Consider the following 26,146-nt stretch of genomic DNA (forward strand, 5'->3'; position numbering starts at 1 on the left):
TGCTGCTCCCTGCCCAGCTGCCCCAGAGAAACTCAGCTTTGCTCCCTCTTTGACTGGCTCTTCTGTGTGAATCACGGTACATAGTCCCTCCTCTAGCCTCACAGCCAAATGCTGCTCGTGTGTTACCCACAGATATTCTGTGAGAGTTTGTATAGAGTGGAGACATCTTTTCTGGTCTTAGCTGATATGGGATACATAACTGGGCCTTGCTTGTTGAGGATTATGCAGTAATTGGAGCACACTACAACTTAAAGTTACTGTCTGTGCTGCTTTAGCAAATACTGGTGTTGATGTCAAAATATCTAGTTTATGTTCACAGTTAGGCTTGGGAGTATTCAGAGAAGAATAACAGCGGTCAATGATAGTGGTGCTTTTCCCACTCGAATGTCTATTAAGGCTTGACTCTAAAGCCCATGGAGTGGCGCTAGCAGAGATGACGCTCCTCACAAGGTGGGGCCTCATAGGAGGATGTGGATTTAGAAAGGCAGATGCTAAGGGCTCTGTCCTGTCTCTTTCTTTTGTTCTTTTTTTTTTTCCCTAGCTTCTTGGCTGCTGAAAGGTAAGAAGCCTTGTTTCCCAGCATGCTCTCTGCCACGATGTTCACAAACCCAGAGTGGCAAAGCCAAGTAGCCATGGTCTGAATCCTCTAATGAACCAAAGTCAAATCTTTCCTCTTGTCATCTGACTCGGTATTCTCACAGCAACAGAGGACGAGCACAGAAGCTCACGTTTAGGTTTATGACTGCACATCATCCCTCTTCCTTCTAGTAACTATTTACGCCTGCTGGGTAGCACAAAGCCAAAAAGCTTATCACAACTGAGCCATATTATATAAACACTAAGGGGCATTCAGCTTGAGCTAAGATCTAGGGTCTTCGTCAGTGTTTTTATATAAGCAAGTACAGTTGTAACGGTACGAAAAAGTTTGCTCAAATATTTAATCTATAAAAATTACTTAAAAGGACATTTCATTATAGATTGCATTTTGTCGGTCTGGAACTACATTATCTCATCTCATAAACATTAAAGACTTATGAGCGAAGGATGAAATGAAATGAGTGGGGTTTTAAATATTTAAATATTCAGTATTTTCACAATGGGGCTTTAACAATGTGAGCACTCAGAACCAGTGACTCCCAAATAGACCTGAAGCGGAATTGTTTATTGAGAATATTAACCGAAGCCAACAGACAAATCCAATGATCATGTGGCCCATCTTCCTCAAGAACGAAACACAGGAGTTGTCAGTTCCCGTTTCTAGTCACTCTTCCTCATAAAGAAACAAATGGATCCTTCTATATTCTGTTCATTGTGTTCTCTGGCTTCAATGCAATACCCGCCGTGATGAAAGAATACAGTAGACTGTTATTGACTCTCTGGGCATCAATAACTGCCGCAGATAATTAAAATGTTAATTGCAAAGAACCACCATTGTATGCTACCACTTTTTAAAAACAGTTGTGCCCTTGTATGCTGCACTAAGTCGTTAGGAAAGTTTTATCCATGGCATCCTTTCAGAGACTTGCCCTTTTATTACTAGTTCCTGTTGGAGGAAGAGGAGTGGGAGAGTGTGTGGTGATAGTCATCAGTGAGGAGTGATGTGGTAGGCAGGTTCTCTGGTAAGGGAAAAGTAGGAAGGCAGCGCGCTCACCCTGTTTCTAATAGCTTGATCATTCTGCCTCTTCCCTGGGGAATCTCTCCTCACCCCCGTGAGTACTAATTGAACTCACCAGAGTGTTTCTGTGGGTCTTTATGGATATCTTTACTCCTCTGTCCTGAATTAAACCTCTGGGACTCTAAACCTAGCCTCACTAACTCCAGGTCCTTTCTCTGCAAAACAATGTCCCAGCTCCATTGAACTCTTTGGTAAGGCTGAGGGATGCTTATTAAGTAGAGAGACCTGCACACCGCCAAGCTTCTACGTGGCTTCAATCTGTTACCCGTGATAGTCTTGCAAAGCTGTCTAGGAATGTCCAGCATAAAGCATAATAAAGTTCTGATTAAGACTTTTTTCTAATACATAAAAATGCCCGTATTCTATTTTGTAGCATCCGGGGCACTTTTCTAGGTGAAAGTTTTCATCTAGCAGTGACATGAGTGAGGGATGGAATGTTCAGGAAGTCAGAACTGGAAGATGAAGTAAACCAACCATGATTTCATGAACTAATATATGGGAAATTAGTGAAAGCCATGACATTGTACAGACAAAAAATAATCGAAATACTAGTGCTTATTAAATCCTCTTTTCATTACAATATTGACATTGGGGCTGGAGAGATGGCTCAGTGGTTAAGAGCACTGGCTGTTCTTCCAGAGGACCTGAGTTCAATTCCCAGTCCCCACATGGTGGTTCACAACCATCTGTAACTTCAGTTCCAGGGACGCAATGCCTCTTCTGGCCTCTGTGGGCATCAAGCACACACGAGGTACACAGACATGAATGTCTGCAAAAACAGCCATACACATAAAATAAAAATCGTAAAAGTAAAAGTAAAATAAAATATCCGCTATTATACAGCTCTCATTTCTAGGAAAACCTGAAAAGAAACGCCTGTGTGTAGTAGAAGCTGGATAATTAACTGAGTGCTCCCTCTGCATTTGACGAACAGCATTTTATAGCAGAAGTTAGGAAAAAGGGCAAATTGCTGAAGGGAATGATTGGCATGAAAGGAATGAAGGTCCTAAATACCTAAAGGGGCTTGAGTCCTGGAACAAATGAAGCCCTGGTTGGGGGGAGAGTTTACCTAGACAGGGGTGCGCAGATGCCCTGCCTCCTAGCTGGAAGCATTTCCAAATACTGGCCCTGCAGCCTCTAATCCAGGCCACGTATCTTAACTCAGCCCCTGTATGCAAGTGAGAGCATCTCAGCCTAAGTAGCCTTTGCCCAGATCTCCTTGGTGCAGCATGTAGAGGTCCCACTGAGCCCTGGGTTCCTCTGCTGCCTGCCCTGTCCCTGGATCCTGAGACAAAGGATACAGAATCACAGCCATTCTCTTTGCCACAAATAAGGTAAGAAAAAAAAAAATACCATGAAGGTTTTCTGTGAATCTTGAAATTCCTAAAATGTGGTTTCTCTACTATTCTTTTAAGGGTGCTGATGGCCTTCTGAGTGTTCATTATCTCAGAGAATTATTAGTTTCAATTTCTAGGGGGCATAAAGCTGAACATTTTATATATATGTGTGTGTGTGTGTGTGTGTGTGTGTGTATACACATTATCCTATGTGTATTATAAGCATATTTATTGCCCTAAAGTTCCAGGCATGTGTGTGTGTATGTACACACACCCATACACACACAAATCTTTGCACCGAGATGCATCACGGATGGGACTAATTCACGATTTTAATTTGAAACATGTTTGGTTCTTCTGAAAAACCACAAGAATTTCCCAGTAGAATATGTCAACATCATTACAAAAAAACCCATCTGAGATGTGAATCAAAATGTCATTTCTATTTCTTCTGAAATTGATGGGTTCCTGGGACTGGAGAGACGGCTCGGTAGTGAGAACACTGGCTGCTCCAGCAGAGATGGTCTGGGTTCAGTTCCCAGCACCTCCACAGTGGTTCACAGCTGCAGAACTCCAGCTCCAGGGTTCTGGTGTCCTCTCTTGGCCTCTACAGGAATCACGTGCCCGCGGTACATACACATCAGCATGCAGGCTCTCTCTCACACACACGTACAATAAACAGATGTTTCCGAAGAGATGCTACACACCAAGCTGTTTGCTACAGTTCTCCTGGGAGGGAGTAGCTGATGAGTGAGAAATAAGTGCAGATCTGTAGACCGTGGGCTTCCAGAGTCTGTGTCTGTTAATCGGGGTTTTAGCCTCTTTCCAGAGCCCTGCTAAGCCCATACTTCCCAACCTGGTGGTTTCCTTGCTGCAGAAGTGTTCTTAGTAAGCCTGAAAATCCTTTATCCGTGTTGGACAGATCATGGGGTTTAAATGTCCACAGGGAGTAAATTTAAGATCCAACTGAAAACCAGGTGCTAATGTCGCTCTACATTGCTGGCAGCCTTGGCTGGATTTTTGTTTGTTTTGTTTTTAAGCTGGAGAAAATCCTGATCTTTGTCTCCTTTGAGATCTGATCCCACATTTGCTTAATTAAAAAAAAAAAAAGTGGAGCACTCTACTGTTAAGTCACAAAAATCAAACTATATAAATATATGATTCTAATGCTCAGTATGTCTTCTATGGGACAAGTATACCAGGAGCCAGCTGTATTTATTCAAACTTGCTTTTCTTGGCATCCTACAGATAATTATATTTGCTTTGCCATCTGCATTAGAAATTAGGAGCACCCAGTTTTAGTTGCATTTCTCATTGCTGGGTTGAAATACCCAACAGGAAGCAATTTACAGAGGAGGGGTCACATGGCAACCACAGTCAGGAAGCACTGGGAGATGAATGCTGGTGCTTAGGTTCCTGCTTATTACTCAGTGTAGGACCCCACCCCATGGGATGGTGCCACCCACAGTTAAGGTGGCTTCTCCCCCTCATGGAATGGTGCCGCCCACAGTTAAGATGGCTCTTTTTAACCCCATGGAATGGTGCTGCCCATAGTTAGGGTGGCTCTCCCCACCCCAGTTAACCTAATCTAGCTAATTCGAAAGATGTGTCAAGAAGTCTGTCTCCTGCATACTTCCAAATCCTAGCACACTGACAGTTGAGATTAGTTATCATACAACTGGAACAAGAATTTCTATTTCTGATAGGGAAAAAATATTTATTAATGGTATTGGATTTTGCTCCTGAAATTTCCGAAATCCCATCCTACCTATTGGCGACAGATGATGGGACAGATACCCAGGACCCTCTGCCTGGTCTTTGTCCATACTGGAAGCTGACTTGTGCCAAGGTATACCAGTTAGAGGTCACTTAACAAATGGGATCCCTTCCTCGTAGGCCTTCGAGGCACAGTTGTGACTCAGAGTCCCCAGATATTTCAGGATAGAACATTAATACAGCTTAATGCTGCCTAACTCCTTCCTAGTCAATGCAGTGTGTGTGTGTGTGTGTGTGTGTGTGTGTGTGTGTGTGTGTGTAGCGGGGTGACAAAAAAAACCCACACAATGCGGGTCAATGTCCAGAAAATATGGATTCCAGAAGAAAAATTGCCTCTTGCATATTGGTGGAGGAAAATGTAAGGGGTGCTATATGTTCTATGCTTTTGTTTGTTTGCTTTTATGTGTATGGGTGTTTTGTCTGTATGTATGTATGTGTACTACATGAGTACTTGGTGCCCTTGGAAGCTAGAAGAGGGCATCAGACCCCCCTAGAACTGGAATTACAGACAGTTGTTAGGCACCATGTGGGGGCTAGAAACCAAACCTGGATCCTCTCTGCAAGAACAGACAATATTCTTAACTGCTGAGCCATCTCTCTAGCCCTGGTGTGATATGTACTTTTGGAAACTGTTTCATTCTCTGTAAAAGGAAAAGTGAGAACATGCATGTATGTGAATATGTGTATGTGTGCATGCATGTGAGCATGAATGTGTGCATATGAACATGTCTTATGAGCATGCATACATGTGTGTGCATGCACATGTGTTTACAATCAAGTGCATGCTTGCATTGAATATGCAGTATTTCCCTGATTGGCTACAAAGCGTCCTAGAAACTGGAAGGCTGAATAGCATGTGTTGGTGCTCAGCCATGTTATCTACAGCGGCTTTAGGAGACCCTTTCTGCCTTAGTGTTTTCTGACTCTCAGGTGCTCCGGTGAAACCTCATCTACTGAAAGATCTAGAATAGAGCAGGCCAATCTGATACTTGATTCCTATTAAAACCTAAACTAGGTGTAGAGTTTCACGTGGAGCCAGTGAATTTCTAAAGGTCCTTCCTCACCCCTGGGATTAGCTGTAAATTTTAACTGATTGGGAAAACCACCAGCTCAACTGTTTCCTGTAGAAAGAAAATAAAACGCCTTTGCTGGAAATGTAGCTGTACCAGTGGGAGAAGGTCTGAGCACTTACACAAGATCAACATACTGAAGATACAGTAAGAAAACACTTGGGGGCTGGAGAGATGGCTCAGAGGTTAAGAGCATTGCCTGCTCTTCCAAAGGTCCTGAGTTCAATTCCCAGCAACCACATGGTGGCTCACAACCATCTGTAATGGGGTCTGGCCTGCAGGCATACACACAGACAGAATATTGTATACATAATAAATAAATAAATAAATAAATAAATAAATAAATAAATAAATAAATAAATATTTTTTAAAAAGAAAACACTGGTTTGCTCAGGGCAGTCTGCCGCTGTGCTTACATTAGGTACCCTTAGACCAAGGCCTGTTTGCATTAGCCATGTTGATGTTTGGTGCCAGGTAATTCTCTTTTTAAGACATAGTTGGTTTTTATTTTTATTTTAAAGTATATGTAGGTTTGTGTGAGTGCATGTGGGCACATGCTTGTGAGTTCAGGTGTCACGACACAGGCGTCTGATCCCTGAAAGCAGGGGTTATAGATGGTTGTAAGCCACCCGATATGGATGCTGGGAACTGATCTCAGGTCCTCTGGAAGAGCAACAAGTACTCTTAACCACTGAACCCTAGGGAGATAGTTCTAAGGATTTGTGTATGGGTGCAGGGTGGGATCTGTCTGTCCTGGGTATTGTAAGACGCTTGGATTCCCCGAAAATGTTGTTCCCTCCATCTTCTCCCAATCCCTCTGCTCTGCAGTTATGACAACCAAGACTACCTTGTCTAAGGGCTGAGGAGCTGTCTAAGGCGCTAGGGAGCTGTCTAAAGGCTGGGGGATCAGTAAGTGCCTGTGGTACATACACGAAGACCTGAGTTTGGATCCCCCAAGCTCCCATAGAATCAGGTTTGATTGCCCCTGTCTGTAATTTCGGCTTTGGCATATGGGTGTGGGTTCAAGACAAGGCAGTCTCGGGAACTCACTAGGCAATCCGCCAACGGGTGAGCTCCAGGCTTAGTGTGAGATCCTGTCTCAAAATATAAGGTGGACAGTGAGTGATCAAAAACAAACACCTAATGCTAACTTCTGGCTTCTATGTGCATTCAGACACATATGCATGTGTACATGTACACTCACATGCATGTGTGCACATGTATAAGAGCAAAAAAACACAAAGTCTCTAGACTTTGCCAAAATGTTCCCCAGAAGCAAAAATCATCAGCCATTCCCAGAGAGCACTAGGTTAGACTATATTAAAGGCACTGTGTTTGCTTTTGAAGGATGCCCTTTAAAAATCCCTGCCTGGAGTAGGTATGAACTCTGTGTTGTGACTGTTATCTCAAAGCGTTAGCAGGTTCACCATGCATGGCCCATTAACCACGCAGAAAAAAATGTCATTTACTTTGGTCTAAGAGACCAGTTTGTCAACTGGCCTTCATTTTCTACCAAGTAGACGCCAAAGTCCAAAATTCCACAAGATGCCTGGTCAGGGATTCGTATGATTGCTCAGAACAAACGGATGCTGGGGTTACCTTTCTTAACAGCATTTTCTGAAGGACTGAAAATTCTACCAGATATGCTCGGCATTTGGAACATTACAAAGTCCATAGACGACTACCTAACATTAAGACCCGCCAATATAGCTCAGCCTGCCTCCACTTAGTTGTGATACTGAAGAAAATTAGGCTCACGATTTGTTGGCAACGCCTCTATAAATTTTTATCCCAAAATGCTATTGAAGATTTACGGGGATACCTTATCATAGCTAACCTGATACTACTTCTTATTGCTAATAATATATTTTCCCTCTATAAGATGTGCTGCTTAACAAATAAGAACAGTAAAAACACTCATAAAACCTTTTTCTAGCTGAAAAATATATTTTTAAGTCGCACATGGTGCCACACACTTTTAATCTCAGTACTCAGAAGGCAGAGGAAGGCAGGTGTCTGTGAGTTTGAGACCAGCCTGGTCTACAGAGTGAGTTCCAAGACAGCCAAAGATACACAGAGAAACCTTGTCTCGAAAAAACAAATATATACATATACATATGTATATAGCTTGAAAACAATTGGATCCAAGCTTTAAATTATTCTAACAACAGTTAGAATCTTGGTGTTTTAAAAAGACAGAGGTGCCCTTTTAAAAACATGCTTGTTGAAGAAGTGTGGACAGTGGACACTTGCTAATTACGTAGAGGATCCCATCAGTTTCTTCTCCTGCTTCTCCTCCCTCCTCTTCTTCCTTCTCCTGCTCCCCTCTCCAACCTCTTCCCCATCCCCCTTCCTCCTCTTCCCAGCTAAATATGTAAACAAATTATTGTGCTTTAGAGACGTACGTCACCAAGAGGATTTCATTGTATTGCTTGCCTAACTTTGAAGGGATCAGACCTGTTACCAAAGGGTTTGACTAATTAAATACTCCTGCAGGTTACGCGGCAAGGCTCCCTTTGCAAATCTAATCTGAAATAGATGAGAAGAAACAATGAACACAATGAACTGACCTGTGACACTGAGGGTGCCCACGGTCTCTGTCTCTCTCCCATCTCCTCAATACTTTCCTTCTTCCTTCCTTCTCTCCTTTGTGGACAAGGCTGTGTTTATTCCCGCAAGGCGCAATAGCTGAATAACCAGGCATAATTCCATAATTGTTTTTAATTGTAGAAACTTAAAGTTTACAACTTAAAAAAGAAAGCAAAACAGAAAGATGGATCATTGGGGAGAAGGAAGCCAGAGAGTGAGCGTGGGAAGAGGAAGGCAAGAGAGGAGTGACCAGGACAGGGGTAGGAGCTGGTGTGGCTGAGCCAGCCATGCATGCAAGTATAGAATGTCACAGTGAAACCCTTTGAATTTGCGCAGTTAATATGATTGAATCATTATGACTGTAAAAAGAAATTCCAAATTTCAGAAACTTAATTTTTTGCTGCCAAAAATAGAGCCGAGAATGTGTGAACAATTCAGATTTCGATCTGCACAGCCAACAAATAAAGCAAAATTAGCTCTAAGAAGGTTCCTCTTAGTTCTGGCCTCCCACTGTCTGAGTTCAAAGTCAATCACAGCATTTTGATCATAGAATGACTTTTCTGCTCCCATCTCAACCAAACCTCCCAGCCTTGCTATCAAATTTAAATGTAGGTGATAATGGAACAAGAGGAATTAAGGGCTTGATTGCTGTTGTTTCCTTTTTAACAATCAGCTTAAGAAACATATACTTTTTTCATTTTTATATTTTTGTCTGTTCTCGTGGATATAACACAGAAGAAAGCAAGTTGGGCCATAGTGTCTGTGGCTGTACGGCTTCACCTCACTGTGGTATGGGGTACTGTCACACTGATGGTAATTAGAAACCTCACCTCACGGGGAATCAACTACAACACACTAAACCGGTTACTCCTGGAGGTGGTGGGCCACGCCCCCTCCCTCCCCTCCCCTCTTCTTGGGGTGGGGGAGCCTGTCTGGCCCTGGCGCCACAAAAGGAATTAAGCCTTGGTTTGAATAGAGACCCGGAGGCCATTAAGTTTATTTTTAAGAACACGTTGCCAGAGATCTAATAAATTTATTTGTAGCTTCAGGCAGGGCTTGCGTGAAATCTTGCTGCGCCAGGTGTTTGCTTTTGTGTTTTTCTTTCCTCTCCCCAGAGGGTGATGTGGGTGTGGATCTTCCTAACTCTGCTCTCTGGAAAAGCAGTCAGGGCTTCTGTGAAAATGTTTGTTTGCTTACATCTTTATTTCTGTGGGAAATTAGGAAGATGATAGCAAATTAGTTCTAGGTGGCTTTAAAAAGAGAGAAAAGGTAAGACCTTCCCAAAGTTAAAAACATACACACGCACATATTAATACTTTTATATTTCATATTTTAAATCTTTAAATATATAAGCCTATCAAAGGACCACTAGAGCAGGCTCAGACCACCAGGTAATATATTCATCTTGCACGGTAAAGCAATGCCTTTTACAATCAGTCCATGGAAACTACACCTTTCTGGGGCATTGATAAAATAGCAAGTGAGGAGAAATTGCCGGTCCCTGCCCTACTCTGAAATACCCAATGTCTGTATTTGTGCTGTTCAACAACGTAATTATTTCTTTAATGTGTTGCCTGATCAGCGAAATCAAGTGAAAGAAAAAAATCCTTAGCTGCTTGCGTGACAAGGACGAAACTAACTTAGTGTTAGCTTCCAGGCTGCAGATGCGCCTGGAATAGTGGGTGAGAGTTCACCTTGCAATTACCTGTGTTTACTTTGTCCTTTGCCCTTTTCAGGTGCACATTCAGGTGGATGTGCACCGGAATTCCTCATCCTGGCCGTGCATACCAGCAGCCAAGCAAGACCTTAGTTCCACCAAGTCTAACTCAGGAGGTGACATGTGACACAAACCAGTCAGGCTTGATTGAGCAAAGACTCTCAAACCCTAGGTCAGAAGATGGACATCAGTGGCTCTTCTGTTTTTGAGGGGGTTGCAAGGAAGAAATTAAGCACATTCCTTTTTTATTTTAATTCCTTGTTTGTTGGGCAGGAGCAGTGGGGGGCGTGAGGAGGGCAGCTGAAGCTTAGGGGGGAGGGGTTGTGCTTAGTTACTAGAAGGAGCCCTGAAGGCTCAGGCTTGAGGCTCCCACCCATCTGCTGCCTGCTAAGTCCCTCCATCAGAAGCAGCTACCTCTCAGCCTCCTCAGCCTAGCCTTGAGTAGCCTCTGAATCCCTTCTGAAGTTAGAGACTCTGAGCTCTTGTGTTCATTTCTGTGTTCATCTTACTGTCCGGGGCCTCGGGGTCTTGGCCAGCAGTGGAGGGACAGTCACTCAGATGGTGTTGCTTCTATCCCATGGCATCACTGTATGAAGTCATTAACCTGAGAAGATTAAAAGGGTGCTACCATGGTCTGAAATTCAATGGTGACCTCAATGAACTGATCACATGACTCGGAAGAAGTAGAAGGAAAGAATGCCAGAAGTTGGTGTTAAATTGGCCCTGATATACTCTATACACGGATTTAACCCCATGCCCTCTGACCTGGTTCTCAGAGTGTAGAAATTCCTGGCCTACTGTGTGTTGAGTGGGGGTAATAATGGTTCAGCAAAATTATGATGACTGTGGCCTCCGACCTGTCCACATTCCTTACCAGGCACTTGCGGGACCCGCAAGTCTCAGCTGAGTTCGGCCAGTTTACCCCATTCCTGTGTTCCTTTTGCCGAAGAACATTAGCATCCTAGTTTGTCACTCGACTCTTCCCATAATTGTCACAGTCCCGGACCCCAGAATGGCATACGTGCAGACTCTCTGTTAGGATTAGGGGTGCTTGTGCACAAAACTGCATTTGGTACATGCTGCTAAATATATATTCATCACAATGCCATGGACTCTGTCTGCTTTTGGCTTAAGATAGGCAGCCGTGTGGGAGGCAGAACACCCTTCAATCATGAGCCACAGTGGTGCCAGCATCCCCGTGCAGTGGCAGTCAGGGAGGCAGGTGTTTCCTGTGCGTGAAGGCAGCAGAGTTCCTGTCGGTCCACACTCCTGAGCAGAAGCCATGGAGGGGATTGGTTCTGGGATGAATCACTTCACATCTCAGAAGAGCAACTTGCCATTTGTACTCAGTAACCACGGTGATTTTCAATATTCATTATATGAGGTTCTATGAAATCACCGTGAATTCTAATCAGGAAAAATTGAATGATTGTCCCTTGGGGAAATAGATACAGGGCTAGGTGTCCTAAGTTCATTTCATCAGCCTTTGCCTTTGTTTTAGCTGCTGTACTTCTGTTCAATGATACCTTATTCGAGGACAGTTGGGCGCCAACATTGTACACACACCCAAAGATTCATAACTGAGAGCTGAGTAAAACTTAGTTGACACCCAAGCATTCTTTATAAGATATGTTATAGCTTGCTTGGGTTTATGAGTAATAGAGAGCATTGTAACACCTTGATCTTGGGATATTTTAAATAATGAAGTCACCCGCAGAGATGTGCCACTAACTAGACTATGAACTGGAGACATTCATAGAATGAGAGCTGTGAGGAGAAGCCAGAGTATCAGGTGATTACAAACTTAAACACCACGTGCCCGTGCTCAGAACTGACCACTGAAATGCCTTGTGTTGATTTTAGGGGTTGCAGTTACGTTGTTATGGGTAGGTGCGTTTGCAAATATAGAATGGAAGATAGAATGGAAGAGATTCATGTGGACAGGGGATATATCAACCTGTGGTGTAGTCTGTGAATGTGGATTTAACCCTTCGGAGCCTTGTGTAGCAGCACACACCATGTGCCACCTTCCATAGCGTTCGTGAAAGTATATATGATGACCCACACCCCAAAGGAGCACCCTACAAGGCGTGCTGTGGACTGTGGTACCCTTGGCTTCTAAGGGGGTGTGAATATTTGTCAGCCTCGCCATCACCTCTTCTTACAACTGCTTATTTGCAGAGGCTGCACATGAATAAAGGGTAAGGTAAATGAGATGGCTCAGCGGGTGCACATGTCGCCAAGTCTGGTGACTTCAGTCCAATCCCCATAACCCGCGTGACAGTAGCAGAGAGCAGAGAGCTGACTATCAACGCCTACAAGCTCTTCTCTGACCTCCACACTCAGTCTCTTTTAAGTGTGGATTCACGCAGTGCACACACAAAATAAACGATATACATACATGCATACGTACGTACGAAGAGTAAAGTGTGAGCTAAGACATACTGAAGCTGCATTCAGGGTTGTTCGTGAGGCAGCTCTGAATATATCCTGTCTCCATCACTCTCTTTGCTGTGATGGGTACACTTCCTTATGCCTCCCCGGAAGATAGCTGTGTGTGCAGGGTGTGTGTGTGTGTGTGTGTGTGTGGTGTGTGCCCCTGCACACATGTAATAATATCCAACTATGCCCTGTTCCCTTCCACTTCTCCCCTACCATTCTCTACAAGTTTTTTTACTGTTCAGTGGATCTGATCCCTTGTTCTCTGCAGCGTCTTTTATACAGCCTATAAGGCAGTGGAAGCGGGGGCGGGGCTACACAGGCTGAGGGGGTGAAGCTACACAGAATGAAAAGGAGAAAATGACTTATTAATGACCAGCTGTTGCATGTGTCAGTAATTTTAATGCCTTCAACTGACATACACTAAGTAACAAAACATATAAGCATTCGCTGTAGTACATAGTCTGGAAAACAGCACAAAGTACAGGCAATTCTTGGTTCACCTTGGTCCGCCCCTCATAGGTCACAGTGGCTTCAGAGTCTAGGGTGTTCTTATCTGTGTGTTTGTGTCACCTCAGGATGAGCCGTCCCCTCCTGCCCTCAAGTCAAACTTTGGACGAACCTCATCTACAGTCAACTTCTTCTCTCTGATTTCCAGTGACTTCAATAGCAAAAAGAATAAAAACTAATATGTAGCAAATTCCCTAGGCACCCACAAAACTGCGTTCTCTGAAGTTCTCTTGTTCCTGAGTTTCTCATCCAGAAGCACAACCCTGAATGTCCAAAGAGCACCCTGACTTAAGGACCATTTAACCACTGTCTCTTCCATGTGTTGTCTTGGATTCCCTCTGGGTAAAGTAATTCCTCCTCCACATACAAGCAGCTTCAGCCACAGGGCAGCACCTCGCAGTACTTCACAGTCTCCAGCTTGTATGGTTTGTGCGTGCGCATGCGCCATGTCCCATAGTTGAAGACTCACTCCTGGGATCCAGAGACCCAGGTCGGCTTATGTTCTGTACCAGGCAGTGTTCAGTAAGCAGTAAAATCAGCCTGACTTTAAGGATCAGGGGTCTGGTTCTACAAACTGACAGTCTCTCCTATGAAGAGCCTAAGGCCAATGCAAGGTTAGAGATGCATCTTGTCTCTAACTTTGAAATGAATCCTTTATGTGAGCATAGCGGGAATCACCAGCTCCCATAAGCACAGCTGGAGTCTCACCAACTCAGTCCTGATGGTGATTAAGTCTGGCTTGCTTTTAAAGAACAAAACTTTCTAAAATTTGCCTAAAAATAAAATGGCACAATTTTGCCTATAAATCAGATAATAATAATGCCTTAAATCTTTTCCAATATAAACACCCTACCATTGACCTACATCCCCAGCCCTTAAATATCTTTGTCTTTGAAAGGTTAAATCCAGATTAGTTTTTGTTTCATCGTGGTTGCCTATTTGACTTCTAGGGAAGGCTCCAGATTGAATCTTATTCTTGGCAAATGGAATTTACCATAAAAGGACAGTTTTCTGCTAATTAACTTTTGTCTAAGGACAGATTCCTCATCAAAGCTAAATGTTGGGCCTCCTCGCTTAACAGCACAGGTCAGGGCTGTGGCCCACTGTATGGTGGTTATTAAGTGTGCCCTTTGTCTTAAGGGAAATCAGGAAAGCCAGTGTTTCCAGGGAGGGATCTCTGAAGATCTGTGATTCTTTGTTATTCTAAAGTAACTATTGAGTTTGAACTGAAAGAGAAAATTGGAGCAGCCTAAAGACCAGCTGGAAAAGTTCAAAGGAAGCCTTCTCATCAAAACCTTAATGGCTCTGGTGTCAGGGCTTGGGGACAAAGCATTGGGGAGTGTGGTTATCAGCTGTCAGGCACCTGTTGTGGAGATTTATGACAGAAGCCATGGGCTTTAATTTGTTTCCAGCTCCTCGGGCATCTGACACCAGGGTCTGCTTTTAAAAAGCAGCCAATCACGTAAATAAAATTTGTCTGGTTTTTAAGCTGATTAATTTTATGTACAATTCCACATTCAGTCATGTAGCCTTAGTTAACAGCATTTGACATGTATTATTCCCATCTGTGGAGGTTAGAGGCGTTCGCATGGTATATAAGAAGCAAGGTTGATTTCCACTGTGTTCGTAAAACACAGTTCAGTTCTCCAGGATCAATCACACTCTTAACGCACGAAGTTAAAGTCAGCAAAGTTTAGTCCCTCTGTGTGCTGGCATCTTCCTTACACAACAAGGGACTGCTGGGATGGTTCACGTGTTCAGAGGAGTCAGGAGGCAGCTCACTGTTTTGAATTGGACTATACAGGTGTGACTTGGTACTCTCTAGTTAAATATTCAGCCAGATGTGACTGAGAACCTGTGGATAAACCAGTAATTTGGGACCTGTTCCAAAATGAAAGACAATTTAGATGTATCCTTAAAAACAATATTTTTAAATTAAAGGATTTGGTACTGGACGTTACGAAAGTGTCATGACCCAGTAAATGGGGCATTTCCTTTAACCAAAGCAGTAGAATTCTACTCCATTTAGTGACCATTTTTTTTACTCTAACAATAATGAAAATAAAGTGCCTGCTCTCTAGATCAGGGGTCAGACTCAGAAGAGGCAGAAACGATCAGACAGAAAATGCCTACATTTAGGAAATGAGGCTACGGAAAGTATTGTGTAGTAAAACTAACCCCCCCCCCCCCCGAAAAAATGGGCCAGCGAGTGCTACAACTTGCTGGGGTGTCTTGATTCATTCAGGGGTGATCAAAGCTCTCCATCACCCAACAGTCTTCAGTGTGTAGTGTTTAGAGGACATTGCCACTTCTTAGACTATTTCAGGAAAGAGAATCAGATTGTAAGACTGGCTAAATATCGTCAAATTTGGAAAAAATAGACATTGTCAAGAGGAGGAGAAAAGTGACGGGTGTTAGGAAGGAGGCCATGCATCATGCAAGCCCCACCCCCAAGTTCACACACACACACACACACACACATACACACACACACACAGGGTTGGATGTGACCGCATCTCTTCCTATACAAGTGATGGCGCACTGTGATGTCCTGTCTGTGTACGCGAGAGGTGCTACTTACATCCGGTAGTTAGTGATTCCATCCCTTTCTCCTCTCTTCCTACCAGAACCTTCAGACTCTCTTCTGGCTGTCCATAAACTATGCAATCCGTTAGATCAGGTCTTCTCTGCTGTAACAAAGTGCCTGAGATAACCATCGTGATAAGAGCATGGGTCTACTTTGGTTTATGTGAACAATGGGCTCTCGTCCTTTGGACCTGTGGCATGACAACAGATCATGGCTCCCTGACACCCATATGGTGGCTCACAACCACCTGTTACTCCAGTTTCAGGGGATCTGATCTCCTCTTCTGGCCTCCACAGGCACCAGGCAGGCTTATGATACACACACATACATGCAAGCAAAACACCTATACACATAAGATATTAAAATAAATATTAAAAAATAATTTAGAAAGTAATTATAGAGGGTATGTTTACCTGTATTCAAGAGACTGAGTTAAGAGTATTGCAAGCTGAAAGTCTATGTTCGCACTGCGTAGTGCAACCCTGCCTCAAAATCCAAACCAGCAAGCAAACAAGAGTCAAACCAGAAATTAACTAAAAGCTGAATTGTCCAGCACCTCATCAACTCTAAGCATACAATAATCCTGTGTGTACGGTGCATTTTATGTAGCCGCATCCAAAGCACATGTTGTTGCTTCTGCATCACAGTTTTTAAGAGCTTCAGTAAGGGTTTCATATTTATTGATTTCCATGGTGGTGCAACCATTCGGTGGTACTGGGGATCGAACTGAGGACGTTGCATACACCAGGCAGAAGGGCTACCGGAGTTACAGCTCTGCCCCTGAATCTGCTGTGCAGTGACTGAAGGGCTCTGCAGTGGTCTGCTGTAGTATACAATAGGGTAAGCCTTGAGTTTTGTCAGGTCTGGGGTGGTGAAGGAAATAATTACAACGAGTGCTTCATTACAAATCTGTTTTGACTTCTTTGGGGACAAAACTCCCATGGAAGACTGTCAGGAGCGATAAACACACCCCTTTGCCTCTGGCATGTGTGGTGGGACTTTCTGAGAGGCTGCGATGCCAAGTCACACAATTAGAGAACCAGTTTCCCTGCATAGTCTCAGCTGCATGAGGTTTTCAGGTTGTCAGGTGTGAGAGTTGATAACTCAGTCACCATGGTTTTTACTTACAAAAAGTTAAGAGAAAGCAGAGGGTATGTTTCTCCCCTGGTTGCTTTGCCTCGCATAGATTTTCACTCAGCCAACTAGAGTCTTGACATTGCTCCACCTCATTTTTCTCTACATAGCTCTCTTTGTGTGGACTCAAAAGAGAGGAACCCAGAATACAAACCATCCCTTTAGCTGTGTTTGTTATTTAGGCTTTGTCCCCTTACTCTTTTCCAGAAAGACTTAAAAGGAATTAGTGATGCCTTTGTTTATAAACCTCACAGATCAAAAGACAAGACGTTGAGGGATAGGTGTGGAGTGATCAGCTGATAAGCAGTTCTTTGATTTACTCAACAGAGTAGCTCTCGCATTAGAGAGATCACACACAAGGTTCTCTTTCTCCCTAGAGGCAGCCAGCTCCGTTTTGGTGGGGAGGTGGGAGGAGAGGGGAGGCTAATGAAAAAGGCTGTCTGTTTGCTTTCAGGAATGGAGTGGAGTCTGGTGAAAAGGGGGGTGGAGCAAGAATATTTGTTTTTCTGTAAGTGGTTATAATTAAAGCCTTCCACCCAATTGCTCTGTGAACCAGAAAAAGGTATTTGGGAAGGTTTTGTGTATGTAAGAGCATTGCAACCCTCTATAGAGAAAAGCTTGCTCACCAGCGGCCCCTTGTGGTGAGTGGTTTTTTAAAAATATTTTTTTAAATTAACTGACAGCCCATACAAGGTATTTCCATCACATTCATCCCCCTGCTGTTCCCAGATCTACCCCTCCCTGTTTTCTGACTTTCTTGGCTTCAGAATACGACGTGATCCTTTCTGCTTCCCACCCTTCCGTCCTGAAAGAAGGAGGACTTTCTGATGGGCCATATCATCTGGAATGCCTGACAGTCACTGAGAGGCCAGCTCTACCTCCACACATGTGTTCTGGAGTCCGTGTATTAAATCCAGCAGTATTCTTTTCAGAGTTTTCTTTATGTGGACTGTTAAAGCCGTCCATTCAAGAAAGCAGTAATGTAAGGTTTACATTCTTATTTTCCAGGTGGAAACAAGTTAACCAACCAGCATTTTCGATTGAACTGGGCGTGGATCTCATTTGAAAAGGAATACTACTTGATCAATGAAGATTCCAAGTTTCTAGATATTGTTCTTAAACGCAGAGGGTACCTGGGAGAAACTTCATTTATAAGTAAGTTTAATTTGCACTTCATATGTGTTTAAAATTTTTCTCTGGTGATTAAACTACAGCACTAGTTTATGTCACTGATCTTGGTTAAATTTTAGTGAGACGTTGATATTTAACTTCTAAGAGATATCAACATATATACATCAAGGTGCTTGATTGTGACCTTTCTGTGGAGTAAAATAAATGCACAAAATTGGAAGTAATCACCGATGAATTCAAAAATTCAATCAAATGTTCCTAGGTTAGAATAAACTAATGAGAATCCAATTTATCCCCAGGGTACATTTCATCTGAAACAGAACTGTAGAAATACATATGACAGCCGAGCAGTGGTGGCTCACGCCTTTAATCCCAGCACTCAGGAGGCAGAGGCAGGCGGATCTCTGTGAGTTCGAGGTCAGCCTGGTCTACAGGAGCTAGTTCCGGATAGGTTCCAAATCATAGAGAAACTCTGCCTCAAAAACCTAACAAATGAACAAACAAACAAACAAAATATGACAGTTACTTTAATAAACAAGCAAAACTATTCAGGGAGTTGGGCCCTGTGGCCCTGTGGCTCACCGAAGCCCCTTCCTGACCACTATATGTTAAGATGTTACATGTTATATCCTAGTCATTTTCTTAAACAAAGAGCCAACAGCAAATGAGTAAAACCCTTCTTCAGCTCCGATTCAAGGCCACATTTCACTTCATATAATCATAAAATAGGGAAATGTGTGAAGCAGAAATACAGTTTGTGCAGAATACTGAGGGCATTGATGAGAAGTGGCATTGCACCCATGGGCGATGATACCACTTTGAGAACAATGCATTTAATAGAGTGGGTAAGTGCTGAGGAGGGAAATTATTAATCACAATAGGAAGCTAGAAAAGGACTGGCAAAAATAAAAGGGTTGTCTCTGAAATTATTACTTTGAAATTGTGCTGGCCTGTCACCCCTTAAACATTAGGTCCCTATCTACAGACGGGTCCCTCCACCAAACACACAGTTCTCCCATGATGTGTTTGGACTCTGGCTATTAATTATTTTTTCCTTTAAAAATAGGATTCTTATTTATATTTTTTTCCTTAACTTTTGAAAAGAGGCCTGTCCACCATCAACTGGGCAGCACTTCCTGGTCCTTCGTTTGCTGTACTTCTGCAAGACCACTCTTTACATTCTCTTTGACTTTCTAAAGCGTGGTAGATGTTCCTCCCACTCTCCTTCTCAGGGACCCAGTCTCTCTGCCAGGGCTCCCCTCTGCACATCCCCAGCAGATGTTTACTGTCAGCGAGAGGTAGGATTCACCTGTGCTTTGTGCCTGAAAACACAGTGACTAAATTGCACTGAAAACGGGGACAGCGGAGCCCCTTGGTCCTTATCAACAATGTTCCTGTCTATTTGCATCCTGCCCACGCTTTTGGCAAGTTTGTGTAATTTGAGTTCACAGTTATTCTACGGGTAACACTGAGGAAGTTAACCATTGAAAGGTGTTTTAAAGACTTCAAGTCTATTTTCTCTCTCTCTCTGTCCCTCCCCCCTTTCTCTCTCTCTCTCTCTCTCTCTCTCTCTCTCTCTCTCTCTCTCTCTCTCTCTCTCTCTCTCTCTCTTTCTCCTTTTTAAAAAAATTATTATTCTTCAGTGGAATGCTAATGCATTTTCCTAAGTTATTTGTTTGGACCAACTATGGTTTCCTATGACTGTGACTATCCCAGCAATTCTACGAGGGCTCCCTAGCTCTGCTTGGCTCGCCTCACACAGCTACTTAGCAGACTGGAGTGGAAGAATATTAGAAAGACCCTGAGTGTCCACGTCTCCCTGTGTGTCCACGTCTCCCTGTGTGCCCACATCTGCCATCATTGAAGATGACCCTGAAATTATGCCAGGACCTGGACTAGAGTTCAAGTGTAACGCAAAGCAGATTTATAGAAGTCTAAAATGAGGATGCTGGTCCCATAAAATTTCCACTTCCACGTACTGACTTACTTACATACACTAGAATACATGGTAGCTGCAGATAGAATATCACTTGAGTATAATTTGTAAATCAAGATTTACACAGAACATATAAATACATTTTCCTGAAGATGACTCTTCATCTTGTAACCCCGTGTTAATTCGTGTTTACATTCCTGTGGCGGAACTCCTGACCAAAGGGAAGGAAGGATTACCCAACACTGGCAGTGAATGGACAGAGGCATTAGTGGCCCCAACTGTGCCAGCCAACAGAAGCAGGAGATGGGGCTGTTCACATCTTAGTTGACCAGAAAACAGAAAGAGCTAGACCAGGCCCAGGAACAAACACAACCTTCCAAGACTTGACCCTAGGGACCTGCTTCTGCCAGCCAGGCCACACCTTTAAAATAATGCCAACAGATGTGGCCCACACATTCCGTGCATCAGCTGAGCAGGACACCTCATATTAAAGCCATAACAGCCAGGCGGTGGTGGCGCATGCCTTTAATCCCAGCACTCGGGAGGCAGAGGCAGGCGGATCTCTGTGAGTTCGAGACCAGCCTGGTCTACAAGAGCTAGTTCCAGGACAGGCTCTAAAGCTGCAGAGAAACCCTATCTCGAAAAACCAAAAAAAAAAAAAAAAAAGAATTAAAGCCATAACAAGCTTCTTAGAATTCATTCTAAAGGTCAACATATAAGCTAATGGGCTTTGCTACGGCATTTTCATACACACACTTCAGGCTTTGGGCCTGCTCATCTTCCGCTGCTGTCCTCTTCCGACCCTCCTTTCTGCTTTCATGTGGCGTGAATTCCCTCACCCTCCCTCTTCCACTCCCCTTAAGATCTCTTTCCTGCTCTCTTAGTCTCCTTTATACTTTCTCAGCTTACACACACACACACACACACACACACACACACACACACACCTATGTTTCTCGTTAAAGAAAACCCATGTGCTTGCCTTTCTGCTTCTTGCGTAGTTCACTTACCATAACGATTCTCCATTCATCCATTACATCATTATTCTGTAACTGTCATGATTCTGTTTTTCTTGATGGCCGAATGAAATTCCATCATGCCTGTGAGCCACAGTTTCTTTATATGCCATCCTTTGCATGGTCATCTAAGCTGCCTCCGTTTCTTAGCAGTAATTGGACATGCTGAGATTTCTGTGGTATGTAACAACTTCTTACGATCCACTGCTGAACTAAATGTGCATTTCTATTTGATGATAGTCTTTGCATCTCAGGGATCTCACTCGTAATGGTTAGTAAACATCTATTAATGACAAGAACATCCTTAAGCCCACTAAGTGCTCTATCCATCTCTCTTTCCCTTATAAGCCTTCATTCACCAGTTCCCCAGCCCTCACGTCCTGACTGGTGCTGCATTAGTCAATGGGCCTACAAAATGGAAGTGGTTGTTACCGCAATCTGAGTCTGTCTTTATCCATGCCAGGGCTAGTCCCCTAGTATCCTCCAGATATTAACCCCATGAGCCGGGACTCCTGTTTGGGGCCCTTTATCCTTTGCCATTAAATAAGCTGTGCTGTCTGCTACCGAAGCAGATGCATATGTGAAGGACTTAGTTGTCTGATGTTTTCCCAAAGACTACAAGACAAAAGCTTTTAACAAAACCTTTATTTCCATCTTCATGTTAAGATTAACAATCTGTGGTGTGTTCAGATATATTCAAAGTCATTTTTCTTTTTTTTTTTCCTTTTTTTGTGTTTGCCTTTTCAAGACAGGGTTTCTCTGTGTGTCCTTGGCTGTCCTGGAACTAGCTCAGTGGACCAGGCTGGCCTAGAATTCAACCAGGCTGGACTTTGCCTCCCTAGTGCTAGGATTAAAGGCGTATGCCCCGTCACCACAGGGACAAAGGAATCTTATATAAGCACTCTAAGGCAATTTGCTTTGTTTTAGTCTCTGATAGAGATTCAGCAATTAAGGCAGAGCTGGATACTGAACAATGAAACAAAGAAAAAGAGGGAATCGTTCCATTTATTCTAAATGGAATGATTCATATTGTCTCTGCAGGCATCAGCACAAGGGATGGGACGGCACAGAAAGACCGTGACTTCAAGGGCAAGGGCCAGAAACAAGTGCAGTTCAACCCCGGCCAGACCAGGGCCTCGTGGAGAGTGCGGATCTTGAGCGACGAGGAACATGAGCACTCGGAGACCTTCCAGGTGGTTCTCTCTGAGCCCGTGCTGGCGGTCCTGGAGTTCCCTACGGTGACTACTGTGGAAATCATCGACCCAGGCGATGGTGAGCGTGATCATCTCTCCCTTATGTCATTGCTGATGGGAGTTTAGGACAAAGCACTTTCCCTGTAGAGGAGTTTAAAGACACTATGTGGACTTTCTATGCAGAGAATTTTCCAGATTCTTTAGAATTCTCAGGTATATTGATGGAAAGGGGTAAATGTAACCATAATGAAGGGAAGCTATATCTTAGGTACATTAACTGCGACCAATGCACCAATGCCAGATCTTCTCCATGATTATCATTCTAAGAACCAACACGTTTGGTTCCTCCCATTTTTGTGGCCCCCAGTTCATGAGATTTAAAGTCTTTCAGATGTCTTAGAATACCTTTTAAGCAAATGGTTTGAGAGTCAGACCACTCTGGAATGAATTTGTTCCCTGTATTGTGTTTTATTATTTCCACCTTCATGGGGTAGTACCCACCCCTTTGCTCCCAACCGCCACCCCCCTTTCTGCGATGAGCCATAGCGCTGAATTTCTCTTCGGCTACTTGCCTTGTCAACGTGTGCACTTGGCTGACATTGCGAAAATGAACATTAATGTTCTTGTGAGTTGACCTTTTCCTGCCCCTTGCATACAATCCTGGTTTGTCTTCATGTGTATTTGAGTTGGGGCGGGGGGGGGGGGGGGGGAGTACGGAGCGAATGGCTTTTTGAGACCTGGCATTTACACAGACCTCATCGAGACTTCTAAAGTTGAAATGCTGTCAGAAGCCAGACATGACTTTCTTTCTAACTGCCAGCCTGCATTATTTTGTCAGTCAGAAAATTCTTAAATGCTCTACAAAGATGCAATCTGCTGAGTTCATAAAATGGGGACTCATGCAAATCCCTGTGTTAAAAGACTCAGCATAATTAAAGAACTGGGGGCTTCCTACATCCTGAGTTTACCAAATTCCTTTGCCTTCAGTCAAGTATGAAGTTCCCCTATGTTTGTAATTTTCATTAAAGAATATTTAACATTAATTGCATAAATTATCTGTGAATGAATAGTTAAACTTTCTTTTAGTCTGCCGCTTTGGGGATATACTTCGATAGTAACGCTTTTCTCTTTTAAACAATCCCATGACAACGTTAATACATTTAAGCTGCTCTGTTAGTTTAAGCTGGAAGCTAGCTTTTGGGATTTTATTTGCTATTTAGTAAAATTGCTATCGTTTACATTAAGGGATAAGACTTAAAACTTATTTCTGCATTCCTAACCATAAGGGAAGATATTTCTCTCTACCAATAACATGTCTGATCAATGGGATTTTAAAACAAGGGAAACACGCACACGTGAAAGCATGTATGTACATACATACACCCTGGACCTCTCATAGTTATAATTATGCTAATATGTTCTCTATATTCATTTATAGTTTTTAATTGAATAGTTGTGATTTAGGGAAGGATTTTAAACTATTTTGTATTTCACTCCATACATTAGCATCTATATTCATCTGCAAACACATACTCTTTGTTGCTTATTTATTTAATGGGAAGCCATACTCAGGGCTAGCATGGATAATATCTAACTCCTCCCTTGCCTGCCCGTATCTGTGGCCCTCTGCACCACTGGAATAGGTACTGACCTTCCACCTCCACCTCAAGACGAGGTCCAGTCCTCGTGTGCCTATGGCATCCACGCTGCAACAGTCTTGAGTGTCAGATACCAGGGAGGGTGCTCCAGAACTCCCCTGAAATTTGGGGATGGTCATGAACACAAAAAGAGTAAATCTCCAAGTTGTCCTTTGGGAAGGGACTATCTAGAGGCAGTTGAATCATCCAATGGATCTTTGTGTCTAGAGTAGACATATTTTGCTGTATGGAAATGTAGGATGGAACAGAAAATTCAGTGTTATTCAGTAAGCTGTGGGGGAGGGTGGAGAATGGCTAGAACATTCTTCTGGGAAAATAGATAGTGGCAGCCTCCTAGACTAACAGATTCACATGCTTACTGAACGTATCAATAAATTATATCAACCAATTCCTAGCTTCTTACTGGTTTCGCTTTCTGTATAAAACCTGGAAGGTATTAGCATCAGAGAATAAACCCAAGTGTTGAAAAAAAAAAAAAAAAACCAGAAAACAAGAGCGCTTTAGTCCTTGTATTGTGCGCCTGTGTAGTCAAAGGTTTACCGAGCATCTGCTGTCGATGCCAGGAATTCTGCTAAGTGCTGGAGGCAAGGTGAGATAATGCAGATGTGCAGTGAATGCTACCACCTTGTGACCACACTCTGTCAGCTAATAGTATAGAGAGCTGCTTGCTGCAATATATAATATGAGCCACAGAAGGAACAGTTAACCCATTTTAATTCTTTTAGAGATTTATTTACTTATTTTATATGTCTGAGTTTTGCCTGCATGCATGTATGTGTATTGTATCCATGAAGTACCCTGGAAGCCAGAAAGAGGGCATCAGATGTGCTGGAACTTGGGTTAAAGATGGTTGTGAGTCACCATGTGGGTGCTGAGAACTGAACCCAGGTTCTCTGTAAGAGCAACCAGTGTTATGAATGGCGCTGAGCTATTGCTCCAGCCTTAACCCAGTTTTGAGAGGTTTTCAGGACAATTCTTAGCTTTCTGCCTATTAAATCTTGTATCTCAAATAATACCAGTGTTTCTTATTCTTAGAGACATATGGACATTACCTGGTAGTAAACCCTTTTGTTTCTGTTAAAGGAAGATACATAAGAACTAAACTTAAAAAAAAGCCCTAATTGTCTTTTTACTTCTTAATCTCTCTACTCAGGATAAAATGAATCTTTATGTATATTTACTGGGAGACCATAACCTCAAATAGTCAAATAGAAATACATAGATAAAAATATAAAAAGCTCATTTTTATGTAATGATTTGCCTTGTTACACCTGAAAAGCTTATAAGCTTTTACCAATCATGCCATTCTGATATTTCCCTCATTATATATAATCATGAGTAAGTAGGTCAGCTATTCCATTTCTATAAATGTTTTTGGTGGAATCAAATTGAGTTGCTACCTAATATTATAAAAAAAAAAAGGCCTGGCTGGAGAGGTGGCTCAGCAGTTAATAGTACCTTCCTGCTCTATTGGAGGACCTGGGTTCAATTCTCAGCACCCACATGATGGCTCACAACCACCTGTGACTCCAGCTCCAGGGAATCTGATGCCCACTTCTGGCCCCCATGGGCTCCTGCATGCATGTGGTACACTCTTATGTGGGTCAGGCTCACTGATTTCATCTGCTTCTTTCCTAAGCTCCAGTTAAAAACGGTCTGTATTGACTTGGTTCACTTTAGAAGGATAAATCAATAACAAAGTGTTAAAGAAATGTCCAAGTTCAGACATCAATGGCAGCATTCAGACACTTCTGCACTGAGCAAGCTTGCTGGCCACGGCCTGAAGATGTGCTGGAAGCCTTCTGAGTTGTTTTCAAAAACCTCCCAGATCCTGCAAGGCGGGGAACACTCATTGCTTTCATCCACGCCCCAAGTTCTCTTCCTCTTCGCCTATTGTGAGGGGATTTTAGAAGATCTTTTGTTCTCTCGTGTTTTTAGGATTTTCTTCATCTGTGCAGTGTAATGGAGAGAAAGGACAGGATGAACATTCTCTCTCTACTGTAGCTCCAACTTTGTTTCTAAGAATTGAAGTCGCTTTTTCCCCCCAGTTGCAGCATCGTCAAAACTTAAAAGTAAAATCCAGAGTTACAAAGCAGTGCTCATTATGGTGTTGTGCTGGTGGATAAAGGGTGCACCTACTCTACCCAGGTTTATCCTTCAAAATGAAGAATATTCTCATCCATCCGCAAGTGGGAAGACAGCTCACGTTTACTGTCAGAGGGAAAATTCAGTACGCTCCTGAGAGTGGGAAAGAGGAGAGAGAGAGAGGTGTGAGGGGCCCAAGGGACCTTAGACCTCCTGCTTTTTTGCCTCTACAAATCTGAAGCTAGCAAGAACCAAGGAGTGTTAATTTTTCAGTCATTATAATCCTCCCACAT

The 26,146-nt window shown here is 43.1% G+C and overlaps 1 protein-coding gene across 1 annotated transcript in view; it reads left to right on the forward strand.

Moving 5' to 3' along the window:
- Positions 1–26,146, forward strand: part of Frem2 (FRAS1 related extracellular matrix 2) — a 130,813-nt gene that overhangs the window by 39,741 nt on the left and 64,926 nt on the right. The window contains exons 3-4 of the mRNA XM_038348099.1: positions 17,843–17,989; positions 21,959–22,189. Of these exons, the coding sequence (XP_038204027.1) occupies positions 17,843–17,989; positions 21,959–22,189 (378 nt within the window). The remainder of the gene's footprint in view (positions 1–17,842; positions 17,990–21,958; positions 22,190–26,146) is intronic.

Source organism: Arvicola amphibius, chromosome 11 (genome assembly GCF_903992535.2).
Source record: "Arvicola amphibius chromosome 11, mArvAmp1.2, whole genome shotgun sequence".
Classification (NCBI taxonomy): Eukaryota; Metazoa; Chordata; class Mammalia; order Rodentia; family Cricetidae; genus Arvicola; species Arvicola amphibius.